Raw genomic sequence first — 17,161 nt, forward strand, 5'->3', positions numbered from 1 at the left:
TTACTCACACGTATTCCCACAACACTTAAACAATGTTTCTAGAACAATATTACCAAATGAACCCTAAAACTTTTCATATTAAAGGCTCATTTGGTAATGTTATTTTAGTAATGTTATTTGTATTTTTTGGAAATACATGTGGGTGAAAAAGTGTGTGAAAATACGTGTAATATTGTTTAAATACTAAAAACTGTTATTTAAACAACGGTAACAAACTGCCCTAATTGTGTAGCGCACTCTTTTTAAAGAGCATGTTGAGAGTTCAAAGCCACCCCGAATTAGATTGTAAACGAAGTCAACTAGTCATGCGAAAGGAGAAGATTCATATCCAGAAGTGAGATAACCCCTCTTTCAGCCAATATGGGCCTCTGCTTACTACTAAGTTTACTGGGTTATCTAGAGTCTATATGCTAGAATCAATGTTTCTCTCTCACCATTAAAATGCTTCCCCCCACATCCTCCATGAAAGCAAGCTCTCTCCCTCTCTCCCTCTCATCTCTCAACATAAGCAATGGCATTGAATTGATCGACCTCAGAAATCTCAAAGTTAACATTAACAAGTTTGTTTCTTTTCCAGAGCTACTGTAAAAAATATACCAATAGTTGTACAAGCCACTAAGAAGGGAAAACAATAAATGAAAAGGAAGTCATAGATTAGACTAAAATTTTGCTATGTTTCAAGAAATATAAAATAAAATGTGCTCGTGACATTGGATTCAACTATATTATATCAAAGTAGACTGCCAGGAGCTTTGATTATCTTATTTAGCCTTTTTCGGTGTTTGTGGGGATGTTCAAGGTGTTGAGTTCTGTGGATTGTGTTGGACAACGAGGGGCATGGTTTTTATGGGTTGTTGGGTAGAGGTTATTGGGAATTTGCTGGAGCCTTTATTTGTAAGGTAGATTGCCCTTATGTTCCTCTTTTTTAAATGAAAATTGCAGATTCAAAAAAAAAAAAAAAAAAAAAAAAAAAAAAAAAAAACCTATATTATACTAACCACTCCTCTTGATACTATTATTTAATATGAGACTTTACTTACATTTGTATACCCAACAGATGGTTGAGTGTAACATGGTTTTTTTTTTTTTTTTTTTTTTTGAGGCCTTAAATCTCAACCAATATATCTGTCACAATGTAAGCCCAAAATTGACAAAATCTTCTAGTGAATTTATTCGCATCAAGAACCAACTCAAATGGCTAAGATCACTCTTCATAACCACATTAATCCTAGTAATGATTTACATCTACCTCAGCAATACATAGAATTGAAACCAGAAACTTTAACAAGTTTAAAAAGATATACTAATAGTTGTACAAGCAACTAAGAAGGGAAAAGATAGAAAACGAAAAAGAAGTCATAGATTAGCCTTAAATTGTACAATGTTACAAGCTTCACAAGTTAAAAATAAATCAATAAATAAACTTGGCTTCTATTAACAAGCTATTTGTCAATTAGCTTTTTTTTTTTGAACCAAATTTGACAATTAGCTAATAAGTCTATAGTCACAGTAGCGGAATTGCAAAAGAAAACTAGTAAATTAAGAGCGGATTAATTGCTCGAAGCCCGGTTGAGAACGCTAAAATTGAGTCTTGAATTGCTTTGATCCCAAAAAAGTCCAATCTCATCACCTACTTTCAGTTGCCTCCTACTCACAAAATCTCGATTCCACATTCCATTGAAGACGTAACTCCCGTTACTTGACCACTGTTTGAAGCGCAACTGATGTTCGGTCTTGGTATCAAAATCCCAAACAGCAACTGCTACCCCATCCTTAATGCCTTCATTGAAGCTTGTGTCCCATTGCGGCAAAATATGCTCCTTTACCAAGTCCTTCGCTATCAAGAGCCTTGACAAACTGTCAATATCACTTACCGTAATCTTCTTCTTCATAACCCAAGGGTCATATAAACCAAGCTTCAATTCCGTTGAAACCTCCTCAGATTCATGATGGGTTCTGGGTACAAACTTGTTTACCAAACTGGATTGGAGTCGATCGATCACTGGAATAGGTATAAAATTATGGAAGTTAGGCTGTTTTTCAGTAGTTTCAGAAGCAGAGGAAGAAATACTGTCATCGGTTATGGAATTTTCTGTGTTGGCCTCGAATGAAAGCGATGGTTCCAACGAAAGGTTTTCGCCATCTTTTTCTCCTTGGTTTTGCTTCGATTGTAGCGTAGGAAACATGAGAAACGAAAGAAATTAACAAAGAAAGGCAAAGGGTTTGTGTTTGTGTTTCAAAAGGGATAGTGGGACTTATATAAAGGGCAATTAATCCTAATCCATGAAGGTGTAAGATTCCCAACGTGGTAAGGAATCGTATAAATAGTTAGGCTAAATGTCTTCCGTTGGGCATCAAAGTTCATAACACCTCTATATAAATAGCGCGAATGCGCAAATAGTGATTTCGCTATTTGGTTTGTTGAGACTGTTCATTAGACTTTTTTTTTTTTTTTTTTTTTCTCTGCAGCAGTATGCAGGTTTTGTTCGCGCTCTTTTTTGTCTTTTTTTTTTTTTTTTTTTTCCTACAATATTTTTACAATTATTGACAATCTGTACTATTTATTGGCCTTTTTTTTCACAGTACGCCGGTTTTGCTTGTTATCTTTTTGTCTTTTCTTTTAAATATTATATGTACATACACAGTTATATTAACACAATAAATTCTTACAATATTTTCACAATTATTAAGGTATCAATTTTTTAAAGATGAAAATAAGATAGTAAAATAAGAAACTAAGACCAATCACAACTGAAAATAAATGTATTATTAAAATGTTATAACATCTTCTTCTTGTCACAATATTTTCACAATCGCCAAGATCTCAGTTCCTTATAGATCAAAATAAAATAAAATAAAAAGAAATGTTATATCCACAACATTTTCACAATGATTTCACAACAAATTTTTTGTGGCAAGATATCTTTGATGGATAAAAAGTGATATCAGTAGCGAGTTCAGTTTAAAACCAATAACAACTTGTTATTTAGAATTTGTTGTAAAAATGTTATGATTGTAGTATTTCTCTCAAATAAAATAAAAAATTATCTATTCGGATCCTAAAAATGAAAATATTGTGAAAATGTTGTGATATTTTATTGTATTCTTAGACTTCTTTTTTAGTATATATAGTCAAATTGGATGAGCCAAAATTCACCATTTCACACACAATTTTCTTGTGTTACCTTTTTGTTTGTTTTTTTTTAATGCATAATTTTTCACCTAAAATTTGTTGTGAAAATGATGTGGATGTAAAAAATAAAATATCAAACTGGGACCTACCACAACTGGAAATAAAAATATTGGCAAAATGCTGTGACATTTTGTTGTGTTCCTAGGCTTCTTTTTTGTGTGACAGTTTGTTGTGTTCCTAGCCTTTTTTTTTTAGTCAAATTTGGTAAGCCAAAATTCATTGTTTTAGGCACAATTTTCTTCAATTGGCTTTTTATTTGGTTTTTAAAAAAATGCATAGTTAAAAGTGATTAGCCTAATTTAAAACCAGTAACAATTTACCACCTAGGATTTATTATGAAAATATTGTGGACGTAGCACTACTCTAAAATAAAATGATAAAATATCAAACCAGAACCCACCATATCTAGAAATAAAGGTACTGTATAAATATCATGACATTTTGTTGTATTCCTAGACTTTTTTTTTTGGTTTAGTTAATTTGTTAAACCAAAATTCATTGTTTTATGCATAGTTTTTTTTAGGTTGATTTTTTTTAACACATTGTTTCAAGTTAAAATTTAAAAAAAAAAAAAAAAAAAAAAAAACCACACACACACTCACACTCACACAAATTGACGAAGTAGCACTTTCCTCCTTTATGTTTGGGATAGTTTCATTCCCCCCTAAACTAAAGTTGAATAATTTCCTCATTTATATGTTGTAAATGAGTATATACCCCTATTGTTACTCTCTTAGTTAAACCCTAACAAAATCTTATAATTCCTAAAATATTCCATTGTGCAATGTCTAAAATACTACTACTAAATTTTAATGTCCCAACAAATTTCTTCATGTATTTTGAACTTTATGTGGTAGATTGGTAGTCATGCATAGAAAGTTAGAATGATGACATATGATGTTCTATTTGTTATCTAGAGAACACTAATTTATTAGATTTAAATCTTCTAAACTTATAATTTTATTTAATAGAAACTTTGATGACAGATGTCTTTTGTTATTTTTTTCTTTTTTTAATTTTTTTTCCTGCTTAAAAGGGTGTTCATTAAAAATAAGTAAGCTAAACATCGTAATTAGACTCAAAACCTTAGAACCTTATTTTGGGTTGAGGCCCAATGAGAACATTGTAATATATATGGTCCAATTAAGAATGCTCTAATATGTATTTTACTTTACATTTTGAATTTTTAGTTTTGAAAAACACAGGAACCATAATAGAGGTTCTCCGCTCTGTGGCCGAGAGAGCTATGACAGTAAATAATGTACTACTGCTACTACGTAGACAATACCATGCACTCGCAACATTAGCCTCTGAAATCCAAACTATACCCTCCAACAGTTCAAAAAATTACACCCACTACCTTGGCCTCCTCTCATCATGCAACGACCTTAAGTCACTGCTTCAAGTCCATAGCCATTTGATAGTTTCAGGCCTCAAAGAAGACCATTCCACACTCAACCATCTCATTAATTCTTACTCTTTATTTCACAAATGTGATTTGGCTCGCTCTGTTTTTGAATTCACGTCAAACCCACGTGTTACTTTGTGGAATTCAATGATTAGAGCTTATACGAGGTCAAAACAATACAAAGAAGCTCTAAATATGTATCATTTTATGTTAGAGAAAGGGTGTGAGCCTGACAAGTATACATTCACGTTTGTTTTAAAAGCTTGTACTGGTGCTCTTGACTTGCAAAAGGGTGTTCTTGTTCACCGTGAAATAGCCCGTAGGAGACTGGAATGTGATGTGTTTATAGGGACTGGTCTTGTTGATATGTATTGTAAAATGGGTGATTTAAGAAGTGCACGTGAGGTGTTTGATTGTTTGCCTAAAAAGGATGTTGTGGCTTGGAATACAATGATTGCGGGGTTGTCACAAAGTGAGGATCCTCATGAGGCGTTGGGGTTATTTTGGAGTATGCAGTTGGGAAGAGTGAAGCCGGATTCAGTGAGCTTGTTGAACTTGGTTCCAGCTATTTCGAGATTAGCTGATATTGATTCTTGTAAGTCTATTCATGGATATGTGGTTAGGAGGGATTTTCAGGCTGCGATTTCAAATGGGTTGATTGATATGTACTCTAAGTGTGGCGATGTGAATGCTGCTCGACGGGTTTTTGATCACATGTGGGGACGAGATGATGTGTCGTGGAAGACGATGGTGGCAGGGTATGTGTTTAATAGATGTTTCTTTGAGGTTTTGAAGTTATTTGATAGAATGAAAGTGGAGAATTCTAAGATAAATAAGACTTCTGCTGTAAGTGCTCTATTGGCAGCAGCAGAAATGAGAGATTTAGAGAAAGGAAAGGAGTTCCATGAGTGTGCAATACGAGAAGGGATTGATTCAGATGTTTTGGTTGCTACTCCTATCATGACCATGTATATAAAATGTGGAGAATTAGAAAAGGCCAAGAAATTGTTTAAGGGACTTATGGAAAGAGATCTGATTGCTTGGGCTGCTTTTATATCTGCTCTTGTCCAATCTGGATATCCTGAAGAAGCATTGTCTATATTTCGAGATATGCAGAATCACAATCTGAAACCAGATAAAACAACTCTGATGAGTATCCTTCCAGCATGTGCAGATTTATTGGCTATAAGATTAGGTAAAAGCGTGCACTGCTATGCTATTAAGTCTGACTTTGATTTTGATATTTCAACAGGAACAGCTCTAGTGTTCATGTATTCTAAATGGGGATTATTTACTTGGGCAGTGAATGTTTTCAATAGACTTCCATGTAAAGATGTTGTGACATGGAATATTTTAATAAATGGCTATGTACAGTTTGGTGACCCATATCATGCAATGGAATTCTTCCATGAATTACATCTATCTAAAATACATCCAGACGCAGGAACAATGGTGGGTTTGCTTCATGCTTGTTCCCTGTTAAACGGCCTACACCAAGGCACCAGCATTCATGGTCAAATTATGAGAAGTGGATTTGAATCTGACTGTCCTGTTAGGAATGCTCTCATTAACATGTATGCAAAATGTGGAAGCCTTTCCTCAGCTGAATTCTTATTCTACAAAACAGAGTTTGCAAAGGATGAAGTATCTTGGAATGTGATAATTGCAGGATACATGCAGAATGCACATGCAAAGAAAGCCATATCCACCTTTTACCACATGATAATGGAGAACTTTCAGCCCAATTTGGTCACATTTGTGAATGTCCTTCCAGCAGTGGCATCTTTGGCAGCCTTACGAGAAGGCATGGCTTTTCATGCTTACATTATCCGGATGGGATTTCTGTCTAATACACTTGTTGGGAATAGTCTTATTGATATGTATGCTAAATGTGGGCAGCTCAATTATTCAGAGAATTTCTTTAATGAGATGGAAAACAAAAACACAGTTTCATGGAATGCAATGCTTACAGGGTATGCAGTTCATGGGCAAGGCAACAATGCCATTGCACTTTTCTCACTCATGCAAGAGAGCCATGTCCAGGTTGACTCTGTGTCCTTCATCAATGTTTTGTCAGCTTGTAGACATGCAGGTTTAATAGAAGAAGGAAGGAAAATTTTTGAGTCCATGTGTGAAAAACACCATTTCGAACCAGAGTTGGAACACTATGCTTGCATGGTAGACCTTCTGGGTCGTGCTGGTCTATTTGATGAAACTTTGATTTTGATAAAAACAATGCCAATGAAACCTGATGCTGGAGTTTGGGGAGCATTATTGGGAGCTTGTAAAATGTACTCTAATATCAAGTTAGGAGAAATTGCGCTGCAACATCTTGTTAAACTTGAACCTGAAAATGCAACAAATTATGTAGTTTTATCGAGTTTGTTTGCTGAATCTGGTAATTGGGGCAATGAGGGCAGCATAAGGTCAAGGATTCCTGAATCTGGGTTGAAGAAAACTCCAGGATTTAGTTGGGTTGAGGTCGAAAACAGGTTCCATGCATGCATTCAGAGTCAGTGACCCAAAGAATTTTTTTTAGATTGTGGACCAGAAGCTTAGTTGGTTTCTTCAGAATAGATCTGGCCACTCGGCTTCTGGAGCAAAAAGAAGCTGAGATTTGGTATGCAAGCCAAGAAATGAAGGCGGTATGGGATTGAGGAGATTAGAGGAGTGGACTAAGGCAGGCTCCATCCAGCTTGTATGGGTTCAATTGAATCTTCTCAAATGAAGAAGTCTTTGGATGGTTAAAATTCATCAAGACTGCAGCTGGTCTTGGAGGAAGATTTTGAATCTAAGATAAATTACAAGGCCATTCATTAATTCATGGTAGGTCAGGAGAAACTGTCTCCCTAACCTATGGCATGACTATCAACACTCCAATGACACTTTGCTCCTCCAATATGGTTATCAGGTAGTATATGATGCAGCAAGTTCCTATGAAGCAAAATTATTTAGTGTCTTAAGGATGTTAACTGGTTTTGGCACCCTGCTAGATCAGAGGACCTGGTGGTGGTGGTGGGTATTCAAAGCAAGTTGAGATTGATGGAGATTGGGAGATGGATTGCTGGAAGCTACTATAATTCTTTAAAACAATTCCCAGACTTGTTTTGATTGGCTTGTTAACTATTCATATTTGGTTCACAACTAAGGATTGATTGATAAGCTAGGACATTTCTATGGACACTCACTTGTTTTTCCAGTGTTCTTTTCTGAAAAGGATTCAGGGAACATTGATTACATTGTGTCTAATCAAAAATCCTAAATATCATTGGGAGGATGTTGTGTGCTGGAGTGAATCTCAGTTGAAAGGTAAAAGTATGAAGTCCCTTCTTCTTTGCAGACTCTCATTGTGGTCTACAGTTTACCACATAGAGGAATGCAATTAACTCTGAAAAAGGCATTGCGAGGAATAGAATGTGGTGGGGAAAATTTTGTAATCTGTAGAATAATATATAGCACTCTTTGTGGCATTTGGGATATTTCTTCTCTGTTTTTTTTTTTGTTTGGCTAATCAATACCTTTGGATTATTTGTGTTTTTGTTATTAGGAGTACATCTGTAACTGGTGTCTCGGTAACGAGGCCAGAGTTTGTAAGTTGAGTTCTATTGTTGGTGTAGCTGTTTTGTGTTGTTAATGAACTATTTTGACCTGTGTGGGAATTATAATTCACTTTAAAATGTGAAACTGTAAAAGTAGAAATTGTAGAATGTGGAGCTATTTATTTTAACAGAAACAATTTTCTGTCCGGGAAAATAATTTCCCTAATTTTGCTTCTTGAAGGAAGCTGTAAGGAAAAAAAAAAAAAACCACTTTAAAAATGTTTTTCCAATGGTAAGGTGAATTACAAATTCTGGAATGTCAGTGGAAGTGTGAGGTATACAGCGAATGCCATACGGGTCTAGCATCTTTTTTATTATGAATTTAAAACTTTAAGCTACATTAACGTCCAAGGGTCCATAGCTCAGTGGTAGAGCATTTGACTGCAGATCAAGAGGTCACCGGTTCGAACCCGGTTGGGCCCTTTTGCTGATGATTTCTATTTCCTATTTTATTTTTAAATTTTCTATTCGCCAAACTTCAAGCCTTTCCATCTTTAACTTCTCACACATTCACTTCATTACTCCAAAATCTTTCCATTCCAAACAGCAAACCAAATGTGAAGAAACTCGGGAGAGACTAGTGGTTCAATCAATATTTGCTAGGACGCTTTGTGATTATTTATATTAATCTTCAAGAAAATCCTTTTTGTTTGTTTGTTTGTTTATTATCTTCTTGAATCATTTGCTTGAACAATACCCAGGCTAATATCTTTCCTAATTATCGAATTTTTTATTAAAAAAAATGGATGCAAGAATGTTATTGACTCGAAACCCTTCTTAACTCGAAGTTGAAATCTAAAGCCCACAATTAAAGGAGTGGGGGGAAGCACTTTTCACAATATTTTCATACTGCTTTCCTTCTTCTTCGTCCTTTTTTACAAAATTTTCTTCATTCACCCATGCACTTCTAAGGTAATCCTAGTTCAGCCCAAAAATACAAAAAGGAATTGAAATTCTACCCAGCGCTGCATAGAAAGAGGAGCAGATCGAACAATTAGAATTACGATTAGTTATACGTTTTATTAAGCTGCAACAGCCTATTCGAACTGCCATAAATGAGGACTTCCCTGTTCGTTCAACAGATAAAAAATTTTCAACGGATGCTGTTGATTGATTGTGTTAAACAAAATCATCTTGCTATTGACTTTATCAGAATTTTCTGTGACGGAGAATTTTGGAAGAGAAAATTTGGATCTTGTGATAATTAGAGTAGGGCCAGACTCAAAATTTTGACGAATACAGTGAAATGCAGAACGCACGTCTAATTTAAATTCAGAAGAATTATCAGGTAAAACCTACTAAACAGACCTATTAAGGAGAAAGAAATATTTTAGACCGCCAATTGAAAGCCTCTGAATCTTTCACTTCATTTGACAACTTTTTCATGTAGCGCTCCATTGTATGTGCATGCTCGTTTATGATATCAGTGGACATTGTATCTTCAGCTAGTTTAACCGCTGCCATTTGAGACAGTTGAAAGTTCTCTCCTGCACATTGCAGTTTCCTCGCAGTTTCTTCCTCACCGAGCATCATGAGGGAAACCAGTAAAGATTTAAGCTCAATCTTTGCCCCAGCTGTTAGACACATGCCCTTTAAATGCTCTACCAGAGCATACTCCTCATCAGCACTGGAATGTCAAGTGTTAATTTTCTTTCATGAGATTGTGACTGAAGTTAAGCTGTATCAAAAGAGAAAAGAGATCCTAAAAATATACCTTCCAGGACGAATTTTTCCTCTTTTTCTCTGGCGTCTGGTGTCTCTGGCCTTGCTAGCTGCACTTGAGATGATGGAAGATGCAGTGCTCTTCCTGGTCCTGCTCATGAAGTGAGGTAAACCCTTTAGTAATGCAGGCTAATATCAGAAGCATTCAAATGAACGCAAACCAACTACCATGCAAATTTTAAGAGTGAAAGAATCTTTCTTTTTTTGTGGGGTGGAGGGGGAAAGTGAAGAATGTAGCTTTGTCACTGGATTACATAACAAAGCAGCACATAAAAAAATTAAAAATGATATGCAAACGGTGTAGAAGTTGTGAAGACTGATTATAACCAAAAATGATTGAAATAATATGCCCATGATTAGCCCATGTATTAACAGCCAACAAACAAAATATTCAACAACCATTCTAATACTGTCTTCTTGTTAGTCATTTAACATTTATGAGTATCCATATCAGTACAACAACAACAAAGTCTTAGTCCCAAATTTTTGGGGTCGGCTATGGATCTTCAACGAATTAGTTAGGGTAGGCCACATGTACTCTTTTCCTCCATTCTATTCTATTTGAAGTCATACTCTCTATTGCTTCCCTAACTGACATGTCTTTTTTTATTAATTCTACTAATGCTATTTTTGGTCGGTCTTACTTTTTTCGTTCCTTCAACTTGGATCAACTCACTCTTTCTCACTGGTACATTAGTCACTCTCATCTGAACATGACCAAACCATCTCAAGCAACTCTTCCTCATCTTTTCACTATATTAGTAGAACAAGCTTGGCAGAAATTACACTTGGAGTGGCAGGGGCAGGATAAAGCTGTAACATGGTTCAACAAACCTAGGAGAAATAACTGAAACTGGGCCCTCCCTGATAAAGGGAGAAATAACCGAAGGATTTCCCAAGAGAGGGAGGGGGAGATTTGATCCAGCAACCTCTACTTGATAAGGCATGGTCCCCACCCAATTGTGTTACCCTTTGGAGTCAAGTCAAACAACAGTGTTTATGGCTGATAAAATAATGTATTCATGAATAAACTTAATGATGCAGGATCACCACTTGTCCCAGCAGCTTAAGCTGATAAAATATGGTGAATTTAATCACTAAACCATAATTCTAAAACTCCTCATGTTCCTAGAATCTCCTTCAATAAGTATGGCTTAGCACGTAGAATTTTTAATTTTTTTAATAAAAGATAGAGTAGACACTTGGTTCGAACTAAGGACCGCTTGCTTTGATATCATTATAAATTACCATTTGTCCCAAAAGCTTAAGTGGATAGGAAATGGTGAATTTAATCACTTAATCATTGTTCTAACAACTAAAAAATCAAAGACCAAAGGTAACAACCCACAAGCAATGGATTTGTACATAGAACTACCCACTAATGAAGAATATTGAGTGAGAAATTGCACAGAACCAACAACTCTGGTAAAGAATAATATGCTATGGAGTCAAAAGTTATATGCAATGGAAGTATAAAGACAAACCCTGTAGTGTAAGCACTCATTCCACTGAAATTACTGCTAGCCTCTGAAGTTGCATCATCATCGAGATCACTCATTGACCGTTCCTCTGACTTGATCTTTGCAGCAAGAAGTAATCTTCTCTGTCGAACAGCTAAGTAGCGGGTCAGATACTTCCCTACTTTCTCCAAGCCTTCCTTGTATTCACCTATCAACATACTTGCACATTCCAAAGATGCATTCTTCACTTCTGAGATTAAATCCTCTCTCCTCTGCATAAATGCAACCCTCAAGGCCTCCTCCCACTCCCTTGCACTAATCAACATATTCAGCCCCCCATTAACATCTTCACAGTACTCCAGAGCAATTCTGGCAGCCTCCCCTGGTTTACCAAGAGCTTGAAGTTCTTCACAAAGCTCATGAGCCAGTTGCATTATCTCATCTTTTCCCATCTTAAGGAGCCCAGCAACTGTAAATACTCCACTCCAATTACCACAAGCACGATATGACTTCAACGCCTTTTCCAAACTTGAACAACACAAATAAGTTGTAGCCGCATCCTCAAAACATTTTTCATCATTAAGATGATCTCCCCAGGCTTCAAGGATTTGCTTCCTCTTTGGAGGATCAGTGATAAGCTGAAGTCCCAGTGGAAAAAGCTGAGGATTTTTCTTCATGAGGTTCATACAATCTTCATAATGAGCATCACCTGCAGAAACAATGTGTTTAAGAGCATTCCTAAACCTGAGCAGCCTAAGGTCAATATTGTAGCGCATTAAGACAGCTGGCATTTGTTCCAACTCTTGAAGGAAAGGAAGAAATTCTTTAGGATCCCGCTGAGAGTTCAATGCCACAATAGCTGCAAGGTTCAAATCATAAAGGCCTAAAGCAGCCTCAAATACAGCCTCAGAATCAGATAACCACAAGAGATGGTTCAGAGCCTCCTCAGCAGAAGGGTAAGACATTCTCCTAGGGTCATTAGAACCTGATAATTCCATTTCACGGGTAACTTTTATTCTCTCCAAAGCTTCTTCAAGTGCCGGGGGATCATTACGAGCAAGAGTGGTCAAGATGCAAAGCTCCCTTGCAGGGCTTTCTGGTAGTTTTTCCTCAAGAGCCTTCCTTATAGCCAGAAGGACAGAAGAAACCTTGTTATTATCACCAAGACCCATTGAATCTCTAGCTTGCGCATCTTTAGCATCCTTTGAGCAGGGTAAAGATACCAAATCTTTGTATAGTCGCTCTGTGATATTCTCATTCTTTATGGCACAAACAAACTCAGTTATGTAGTTCAAATTGCTAACCTGCCTGACAAACTCTGCAGCTGATTGGAGAAATGCCTGCCAACCACAATGGTCAACAATGATGTTGAAATCTATCCTATGCCGTCTCACCATGAGTAATGCATCTCTGAAGCGCCCTTGGACCAATGCATTGATGATTGAGGCCAAGACCAATTTTCTGGGATAAATGCATTCAAGGTTTCCCCGAGTTGTTTGTAATATGACAGCAGCTTCATCTCCATGCAGGACACCAACAATTTTGGCACCTCTTTCCCATATATTTATGAAGTTTTTATTTTCTTCTCTTCTCCTATTAGGAGTATGGATGAAGTTATCATATTTCAGGTCTAATTCTCCATGCAATATATCACTAATTTCAACAATATAGAGCAAGTCCTGTTTAGTTGAAAGAATTAAATGCGTGATCACTTGATCAGCCAAATTAGAGTAAGACGAGAAACTGTTGCAATTGTTGCATAATATCCTCCCACCAATATGCAACCTGCCGATGTCATCAAGTCCAAAAGGCAAAAGCTTCAATGATCCATTGTCACCAACTGAAACCACATTCATCCAAGGGCAAGATGATGAGAAACTCATATCATCATGTTTCAAAGCTCCCATCCTGGTTGTATACTCGAATATTTTTCCACCGTCAAACTGAATAAACGCTGAACATAGTTTGGTTGGGTTGGAAGCAGTGCCAATAATCAGTCCTTCTAGAGAGTTTTGATAGGAAATTTTTGCATGCCAGCCTGAGCATGTCAGTAAGTCTGGAACATGATCCTCAGAACATACAAGCTCAATTTCCTGCAAATAATAGCCAAGAAGCTCACCCTCATTTGATGAGGTACTGGACAAGTAATGATTAAACCCATAATGTGAAACGGCAAGAAGTATATGTGAATCCAACCATAAGAGATGAACAAAAGATCCAAAAACTGATTCAGAAATGGAAGCTTCAATGACAAATTGTTTGCCTTCTAGTTCTTCCCAAGTATCAGGTGCAGGAAGCTCTACAACACACAAAGAACCATCTGATAAAAAAGCAGCTAAACGGTTCTTGGAATTCTTAGAATATAAAGATATGTCTCGGACAGCACTTGGAAATTTCAGATTGAATAGATACATAGGAGGCGGCATAAGCGACACAGAAAGGGGAGTCACATGTATCTCAGAGTCATCAATAACTAATGCCAATGAGTTCTCCATGACAGCTGTATTCCAGATGAAGTTGTAAATTGTGATATGGCCACCAAGAGTCCAACAAATCAACTGCAACGGTTTTGCTGGGTCCCACATGAACCTCACTCCGTCCTGCCTTAAGTACCTAATTTCAAACTTCAAGTACCAATGATTATTGCTGAAAAACCAGATCTTCACAGAGTCATGTTTTTCACATCTGACAATGGCTGCAAGAAGATCTGAAGTGCAATTCCACCTCAGCATTTCTATTGTTGCATCGATTTTCTCATTGATGCCAAAAGAGATTCTTTCTAACCCATTCCTCTCAAAGAAAACTATTGAGGGACACTCATTAGCTGCTTTCCTATCATAAACAGCTGCAATTTTCGCTCCACTTGGCATCCATTCTATAACTGATCCCATAAATGCCTTTGATTCTGAAGTAGCATGCAACGCCCCAGAGTCCCGTTCCCATATCTTAATCCTCTTAAGCAAGCTAGTAGAATCACACACCTCACTTAGCGTAGCAAAGTACTTCCCATCACCTCGCCAAGATATGGGACTCTCGTTCGTAGAAGAAAGAGTGGGTTCAGCTGAAAACCAAAGTCCATTCATTAGATTTCCAACTAAAGGGAAAAAACAAAAAACAAAAAAAAAAACAAAAAAAAAAAAGAAAAAGAAAGACACCTCTCTGCTATAATCATACCATTTCTATTCCAAGAATTGAAGCAAAATTAGAATTTTCAATTCTATAAAACTAGGGAATCAAATGATTTCAGGAACAAGCAAATCATGATGATATCATCCAGAGGTAGGTAATATAACCAATAGAGAACATTCAAACTGCAACACACTATGTCTCCAATTAAGAAGATGATTCCCGTTGAGCAATTATAAGGGCACTAATCCGGTCCCAAATTATCAAGAAGCGTGTCTTACAAATCACAAAAATATAAAAGAGATTAATTTCCAGTCAATCAATGTAACATATACTAGCATACACTACGCTTGAAAAATTGGAATGACACAAAAGCAAGGAATAATAATGGAAAGAGGTCCTTACTTACGTCAACACCTTCATGTGATTCCTCTACCGTGGTCTCATACAGCAAATCCCAATCGTTTGTCATAATCAGTGCCTGCCCAAGACCCGTCATTACGGCAAGCAAATCTCCATCAGGACTGGGTGAGATGCACCTGACCCCACCCTCCACTCTACCAACCACTTCAGTTCCATTGTCATCCACACTGTGCTGCAACAAAAGCCCACTACAAGTCCCCACTATCAGCGCTTCTTTCTCCATGTGATACTCAAAGGCCGTTATGTAATCATTAGGCTCCAAATCAATAGAATTAACCTCTGCCGGCAATGAAGCTTTTCCCCACGTCCTCTCATTCTATAAATCATGAGAAAAAAATAAATAAAAATATATACAATTCAAGCAATGAACTGTAGTGTGTTAATTATGTACAGAAATATTGAAAATGTACTTTCTTCAAACTCTTTGCTCTTTAGTCCTATATTGATAATAGGTTAAAATATAGTTTTCATCCCTAAACTTTGCAGGAACTTTGCTTTTCGCCCCTTAACTTTAATTAGTTCGTTTTTCGACCCTAAACTATTGAAAATGTTACACTTAATCCAATTTTCAAACTATTGAAAAAATCTCTTTAAAAAGTTCAGGACGAAAAACGAAATTCATGCAAAGCTTAGGGACGAAAATAATCATTTAGCCTTGATAAAACAGTAATTGGAAAATTACACTATCTAATAACATATTTTCAATTCAATCCTTTAAGTTTCATTTTTTTTTTTTTATAACGTCCATTCGTTTTCAATTTAGTCCTTCAATCCAATCAGCACGACGTCGTTTTCGAACATGAAAATTACCATAACAGCCAGCGAGATTGAACGGAACGGAACTGAACAAAAACAAAATGCTAAATTGAAAACAAATTAAAAGGTGTAAAGCATCAACAGTAATCAAAGTTAACTTTCTACAAATTAAATCGCTCAATTTGTAAAAACAAAACCATTAACCATTTCGAAAAAGAAAAAAAAACAAGAGATGATTTGAAGGAAGAGAGGCATACTTGGAATGAAGAGAGGTGGATGGTGTAGATGAGATTGGCGGAAGAAGCAAAAAAGAAGCGGCTCCGCTCAATATCGTGTGCAAAGAAGAGAACGACTTCTTCGTTGGATAGAAGCTGGAGTTTCGAACAGAGCTCCGAGTACAGCTTCAGGTTTTTCATTTCGAAATTTCCAGTTCAATCGGAGAGGAAGAGATTTTGTATTGTGAGAACTGGGAAAACCGCTTTTTTTTTCTTTTTTCTTTTTTCTTTTTTTTGGTTTTTTAACGAGGGTTTAACTTGGGAATTTAGGAGGCGCTGGCTCTGTGATGGGAATTTCGGTTGGGCAAACAATAACTAGGGCTGAGAATGAAAAAGGAGGGTTACCCGTTTGGAAAACGAGGCCCAAATGTTGATGAGAAATGGGCTGCGTATCTGGGCTCGGAACTACAAGCCCAGGTATTAGCGTTCATGCATTCCTTATCCAACATAAAAAGTGGTCAGCCAGTCCACGCGAAATATAAATGAAAAATATGTGATTCTAGACATGGAGAATGTCTAATTCAAAACTTGTAACTAGCTTTCACCCAAAATAAATAAAATAAAATATATAAAAACTTTCACCTAAAAGTAAAATAAATAAATAAACTCGTAATTAGCATTTGCTGTTATCATTTTCTAAAAATTATGTGGTATATGTAGGATGAAGGGACTATACTTAACATATTTTAGGAAGAGTCAATTGCTTAAAGAATCATTGACAACTACATTAACAAAAAAAATATTGCTAATAGTCTACCATTGTGTAATTTAACTAATTTGTTTTTAAGTAGCCTTCAAGTAATTTAAAGGTCCGACCCCCGACCCCCCCCCCCTCCCAAATGGGCATTCAAACCCTCAACCTCAACTATTGTTATTATTATTATTATTATTTTAATTGTCTTATATCTAAGAGAGATCAAAATTTCATTTTTTTCCAAAAACCGTTAATCATTTAATGATTTATCCATATCAAAGCTTAGGCTAATGCTCATGACTCATGAGCTCATTGAAATGGTTGAGTTGAGCTTGGGCTGAAAATGGTTTGTTTGAATTGAGCCTGAGCCAAACTTTAACAATCAAATTACTCATTCCTAAAGCAGTTTGAATAAATCTTCGATCAAACTAGAGAGAAGTTTAATGGAAAAGGAAAAAAGTAATATCAAGCAAACCCTAGTTATCTTGTCTTGAATTTAAGTCCT

The 17,161-nt window shown here is 36.3% G+C and overlaps 3 protein-coding genes and 1 non-coding gene across 4 annotated transcripts; 2 read left to right on the plus strand and 2 right to left on the minus strand.

Moving 5' to 3' along the window:
- Positions 1-1,550: 1,550 nt before the first annotated feature.
- LOC126696572 (putative B3 domain-containing protein At1g78640) lies at positions 1,551-2,186 on the minus strand. The gene has a single exon (XM_050393288.1). It carries the CDS (start codon positions 2,184-2,186, stop codon positions 1,551-1,553), a length of 636 nt encoding a protein of 211 aa, XP_050249245.1.
- Positions 2,187-4,379: 2,193 nt separating this feature from the next.
- Positions 4,380-8,278, plus strand: LOC126697449 (pentatricopeptide repeat-containing protein At2g39620). The gene has a single exon (XM_050394455.1). It carries the CDS (start codon positions 4,440-4,442, stop codon positions 7,119-7,121), a length of 2,682 nt encoding a protein of 893 aa, XP_050250412.1. The 5' UTR covers positions 4,380-4,439; the 3' UTR covers positions 7,122-8,278.
- Positions 8,279-8,551: 273 nt separating this feature from the next.
- On the plus strand, positions 8,552-8,623 carry TRNAC-GCA (transfer RNA cysteine (anticodon GCA)). The gene has a single exon. It is a non-coding gene; the product is annotated as a tRNA-Cys (tRNA).
- A 749-nt stretch (positions 8,624-9,372) lies between these two features.
- Positions 9,373-16,255, minus strand: LOC126697450 (elongator complex protein 1). The gene is made up of 5 exons (XM_050394456.1): positions 15,945-16,255; positions 14,914-15,247; positions 11,407-14,443; positions 9,915-10,013; positions 9,373-9,827 (listed from the first exon to the last, which is right to left on the minus strand). Exons 1-5 carry the CDS (start codon positions 16,101-16,103, stop codon positions 9,512-9,514), a joined length of 3,945 nt encoding a protein of 1,314 aa, XP_050250413.1. The 5' UTR covers positions 16,104-16,255; the 3' UTR covers positions 9,373-9,511.
- Positions 16,256-17,161: the final 906 nt, after the last annotated feature.

Source organism: Quercus robur, chromosome 8 (assembly GCF_932294415.1).
Source record: "Quercus robur chromosome 8, dhQueRobu3.1, whole genome shotgun sequence".
In the NCBI taxonomy this organism is placed as follows: domain Eukaryota; kingdom Viridiplantae; phylum Streptophyta; class Magnoliopsida; order Fagales; family Fagaceae; genus Quercus; species Quercus robur.